Source organism: Anabrus simplex, chromosome 11 (assembly GCF_040414725.1).
Source record: "Anabrus simplex isolate iqAnaSimp1 chromosome 11, ASM4041472v1, whole genome shotgun sequence".
NCBI lineage: Eukaryota > Metazoa > Arthropoda > Insecta > Orthoptera > Tettigoniidae > Anabrus > Anabrus simplex.
This window is the reverse complement of record NC_090275.1, coordinates 111,341,508-111,347,507: the sequence shown is the minus strand read 5'-3', so window position 1 is coordinate 111,347,507 and position 6,000 is coordinate 111,341,508. Positions and strand designations below refer to the sequence as shown.

Sequence of the window (6,000 nt, the reverse complement as noted above, 5' to 3'; positions counted from 1 at the left end):
CAATGAAATTTGATACTTCCGATTTTTTAATAGGCTATTGTATTTTAATATAACTCTCAATGTTTCAGTGAAATGAAAGGCTGAAATTTGGTTTCATTAAAATGTAGTTCGTTCAAGTGTGAATTTCTTCCAAATTTAAGCAACATAAAATCAGTAGTGCGTAATCCAATTTTTCAAACATTAACACTATTTCGTTATCGCTACATACGCTCTAAAAAGGCCAAATTAAAAGACTATGTGTTTAATTTCCCTAAAAATATGAAATAACCCCTATGGCACTACAGCCCTTGAAGGGCGCTTGATGGACATCTTCTCCTTGATATAGTTAATAATTAATTTCAGTAAGCGTGTAACAAACTTGCGAATGGACGTAGCGCTTTTGCGAAGTCCATCAAGCGCCGAAGTAGCAGCAGAAGTTCCAATCACAGATACTGCGATAACTTGAGTAACTATGTCACGCGATGACACGTAGCAGCTTGTTATTTATCGACCTCGGCTCTCCATGAACTGCTACGGACATTGGAGTAACACTTTGGTCTGGACTGGAGATCGGAGATCAGCGGATTCTGGAGAAGAATATGACAGAGATCACAACAGTGGACGCTGCTGATATGGTGACAGCCAATAGAGATCTCAAATAACAATGAGATAAGTCTATCGTAAAAAATTTCAATCCGTGTCTTCGTTGTGAGGTGGTGCGGCTCTTTTCAGGCACAACCCATAATGGAGGTGAGCTACAATCAAATATATCGGCTCTCCTGCCAATCTTAAAGTTCTAAATGAACCGGGAATCAATCATGGCCCTTCGAGGACGGCAGTTAATTACGCTAACTATTACACTAGGGAAGTGGTTAAGTTTATGGTTGAAATGCTGCAGTGCCTTGAACATGCTTTTGTATCGTAATGTGCGATTTGTGATTTTGCCGGAGCGGATGCGTGACATAAAATGATTTTGAATGATTCAGTTTGTCTGTACAGAAATAGTTTGCTTACTCATGGTGTTATGTTCAGAGGAAACATCAATGTGAAATACATTGCATTTCAAATGCGGGAAAGGATACAGGCATCATTTGCTAGTTTTAGGGGACATCTTTACTCCACAAGAAGCTTCTAACTTTTTGAGGATTGTTGCAGCTTATATTTCCTTATGGTTTCTTTCATTTTCCTGTATTCAGCTGCTTGGATACTTCCTCAGTTGTTGTTTTATCCTTCTTCTGAGTTGTAAGCACGATGTTACCCCACTTTAAACTAAATTTCATGTTATAACCATGTACTTTTTCATCCTGTGGATGAAAAATTTTACAACCTTCTTTAAGCTATTTATCCACTTCCAGCTAATAGCACTGGAAGGCTGGCTGGTATAGTACTGATATGGCTTTGCAATCCTTAACTTACATCAATATTTTCTTTGATACTAAACAGTCCTCAAAATTAATTTTTCCTCTTTTATAACACACTGTATTATCTGCGCACTTTTCATCGATATATTTCCGTCCGGGGTGAGGAGTAAGAAGGGAGCTTTCGCGGTACCAGTAGTACTGCCAAATGAATGAAAATGAAATCAGAATTGAATCGGTATGATTGATCGATATGTATTTGCTACAACTTTATTCAGTTGAATTCTCAGATATATCACTCTCACAATCATCACTGCTCTCTGCCTTACTATTAATATCGTCCAGGGCTATTTCCATGACACCGTCGTGCCTCCAGTAGTCTTCTTCCAGTTCGTGCACCTTTCTGGAGTACCCTTTCCAATCTTCAGCAGATACTGAGTTGAATGCCTGGATGGTCAATCGTCGTAGGTTTCATGCTGACATGTCTCCTACAAGAAAGAGAAGAACATCATATAACACTTGCACATAACAACCTACTAGTATCCGTAATGATATTAGTTTGAACAGATTAGGTAGACCTACCTCTTTTTATCAGGTGTGGGTGGTGAATCGCCGGGGTGAGAGGCAGTAAATGCCTTAATCCTATTAATAGTGGCCACGGATTTTCCCATATACGCGGCAGCACGTTGGATAGACTTGTTTAGGGGTACGAGCAGCTGTGCCAGGTGGGGTCCCATGATGTACTAGGATTACCTTCCGTACTTATGTTCCGTTCTAACCTATATGGTGGCTTTGTTATGTAAACAAGACCAGTACGTAACTTGTACGCCAGATGTCGCACGGCGATGCATACTCGATTCATAGTTTGTGTTCAAAGGTTGCCAATACGAATCTCGAAGATTGCCGAGGTCGACCTATTCAGCACTAGGGTGTAAATATATCCAGAAAAGGTGCGCAGATAATACAGTTCATTAGATCTCAAAATTCCAATCCTCTACTTAGTCAAGATATAAAATATGCTTACTTAAGGACTGGCACACACCTGTCTGTATCTGTACAGTATGCAAAACTTTTAGTGATACCTGGGCTTCCTAGTGCTGAATCGGTAGACCTCGGTTATCTTCGAGATTCGTTTTGGCAACCTTTGGAACACAAACTGTGAATCGATTATGCATCGCCGTGAGACGTCTGGCATACACTTTATGTACTAGTACTGTTGTTGTTTAAACAACAAAGTCAAAATATAGAATTCATGCTAGGAACAAGATTTGCATTGAGAAATATTATATAATGTGTGTGTGACACAGTTGTTGGCTTAATATAATAAATGTTTAGAAAATTCATATCGATCAATCACACTATCCATTCAATTCAGATTTCATTTTCATTCAGTTGGCAGTTTTACCAGAACCAGGAGAGCTCCCCCCTTACTCCTCATCCCCTTAAAGCCAGATACCAAAAAAAAATAATTGCATATTGTAGTTGTATTAATATTTCTCTATTATATCAGCTGGGAGTCTTTATTTGAAGAATGTTCATATTTTCTTCCATGAGGAGATGTACTGTACCTTACACTAAGGTAACATTAATGTCCATGGTTATGGGTATTGTTACTAAATTTCAATTAATCTTGTATTAGTATTTATTTATTTATTTTAATACAAAAAGCATACTTTCAGAGAACAAGTCTCCAATTAACAGTATACTTGACAAATTTAAAATATAGCAGTATATATATACTAATAAATTGTATTAAAGATCATAATGATGAGATGGGGTTAATGATAGTGAGAAATGAACATAACAATGATGACTTTGTGTAATAATCACTACTAACTTAATTGCTAGCTATTGATCATATTTTAAACTTTTTTAAATGCCTATATCATGAGTCTGAGCTGGTGGAGAGAATTTTGCTTGTTGCAGTCAAAATCTAGCTTCATATTATTCACAGCTATTCTGTTATACTTACTACATATTCTGTGAAATGCTCAGTTATTGTGACTGTTTTGATATTTTTACCCGTGGGGCATTGATTTTTAATACGGTAATGAAAGAAAATACAAATTACTAAAGATGCTATTTACAACTTTGTACATAAAACCATATCATATAAATATTAATGTGATTTGTAATGGGCATCTATGAGCTGACACTTATAGATTACATCCAAAGGAAATTCACCATCTTTTCTTTTTTTCATGTATAGAAATTTCAAGAAACATTTTCAGACTTTTTATAATATTTTGACACCGTTTTTGTTACATGGGTTCCATATAACAGTAGTGTATTCAAGTCTAGAATGTACTAACATATTGTGGAGAGCAGTAATTTTTGTTATTTTATTAAATGGTTTTACATTACGCATGACAAATCCTAGCATTTTATAAGCACTGTTCTTTTTAATATTGCTTTGGAATGTTAACTTGGCATTGAATAATATACTAAGGTCATTGTATTCTAAGACTTTGTTCAAGTTCTCCCCTCATTGAGCAAGTGAAAGTTGCCATCACTGACTCTTGACACTGACGCACTTATAAATATTGAATTTTAGTTTGTTCTTAATGCTCCATTCACAAATGTTATCTATTAATTATTTTAACCATAATGGTCAACTGATTAGGTCCATATTGACTACAGCTTAATCATACATTCATATATTTAACATACTTATTCCATCTTGTCAATAAATTTAATAGTTTATTGTCATTAATATCCTTACATTTTTTGAGAAGCTTCAGTTGCTCTCTATCTTAGCAGTGTAAGTTCATGAGAATACAAGAATTGATTTGATGTTTGATCTCATAAAGAGACAGTTAAAGTTTTAGATCATTTAATCAAACTTTTCAGTAGTTTTATGGATATCTAAAATTCTGTAATGAGGCAAGGTAAGGGTTTTGAGGTTATATATTTATATATATATATATATATAACAAATCCAAGAAAATACATTGTTAATTTATGCCGCTGAGAGCGATTGAAGCCTCTCGAAAATATATGGATATTAATGACAATAAACTATTAACTGTGTTGATAAGATTGAATAAGTGTGCTAAATATATGATTGTATGATTAAATTGTAGTCAATACGGACCTAATTAGTTGACCATTATGGTTAAAATAATTAATAGATAACATTTGTGAATGGAGCACTAAGAACAAACAAAAATTCTATATTTACAATGTGTTAATTGTTTAAAATCTTTTTGCCAGTTTTGACAATTATCATTGGTGCAGTATTGGTCTCTGGTTCCCAATATTGCGGGTCAGATGAAGGTTCGTTCAGCACTGCAGTATGAGCATGCGAAAGATATCTTGTGATGCATTTGATGTATAACTGGCAAAATTAAGCATTAAATGGTGAGGTGGACTTCCTTAGTCCCAGTAAAAATACAAGCCTCCCTGCTGGATGAACGAGGTAGAGGGCCATCACGGCCAAGGTAGCTTTCAGTTAATTTGTTGGTTGTTACCTAAGTGATATACTAGAGCTTGCCTTTAGAAGTCTTGTCATTTTTCGTCCATTAGGGGTTCACCAATTCCCAGCTCACTGGATATATAACATTTTTATGCCGCAGTAGCTTGATGTGTTATTGGATATTGTATGGACATAGTATTTTCGGTTACAAGTGTTCATTCATACAATTTTTCTTTGTATTTTAGTAATGGCATCTTCAGAAACAGTTTCGAATGAGGATGATTATGAAGGAGAAATGGAACAAGATATGTCCAGTAGAGAGGAGGAAACCAGTGCCCAGTCTGTGGTATGTGTACTGATTGCACCCTCTAACCTTGTTATCATATAAAGCAGTGACCTGGAGTGGTAATTATGTTTTGTTTGGTCAAGATACATGCAATTCACTTATTGGTATTTGAGTTCGTAGATTCCTGATTCAGAGAAATGGTCTTTTTTTAAAATTTAGATTACATTAGTCAGCCTGGTTTTGTAATATGTTTGTTCTGAATGCTATTTTAAATCCTTTCTTTTTTAATATGTTAGCTATTTTGTATGTGTTTTTACTCACAAAATTAAGAACTTCAGTACTTATATATTGTTTTCCGGTATGGGTTTGTTTAGGTTTTTCCATTGTTTTTAATAGCCAGTCTACTGTGTTGGGATGATTGTTGTTTTCTTCTGTGATTTGTATTATTATATTTATTTTGTTGTTAAAATCTGTTTTGCGCATTGGTATGGATATAGCTCTGTATCATCATGTTTATTATTAATAATCTTAACCATGTATGTTGGGTATTCAGCCCGAAGGCTGGTTTGATCCTCCACAGTTCTGACAACAGCTGTCATAGATAGCTTGGGCGTCACTGAAGAGGCCAGTATTGGGTCCGTATTGACTTAATCACAGTAAATAGAGAGACGGGTAATCAGCCTAGTCAATACATTGTATTAAAATGTATTTACCTTTCACACTTTTAAAATATGTAGTACATGTTTTGAGAAATATGTTAATTCTCTTCTTCAGCTGTTTAGGTTAAAATTCATATATTTACATCAAGACCTAATGAAACAGAGGGGCCCTCTAAGAAAGCTAAAAGTGTAACATGTACAATATAACATTAAAAATTGATAAATAATGGTATTGAAATCAAGTCCATCTTGTCATCTCCATATTAACACGACATTGGGGTTGTATCTATGTAGATAAAATGT

General features: G+C 35.0%; 1 protein-coding gene across 1 annotated transcript in view; it reads left to right on the top strand.

Moving 5' to 3' along the window:
- Positions 1–493: 493 nt before the first annotated feature.
- Positions 494–6,000, top strand: part of LOC136883167 (zinc finger protein 43) — a 135,750-nt gene continuing 130,243 nt past the window's right edge. Inside the window, exons 1-2 of the mRNA XM_067155346.2 lie at positions 494–729; positions 4,998–5,098. Of these exons, the coding sequence (XP_067011447.2) occupies positions 5,000–5,098 (99 nt within the window). The 5' untranslated portion in view covers positions 494–729; positions 4,998–4,999. The remainder of the gene's footprint in view (positions 730–4,997; positions 5,099–6,000) is intronic.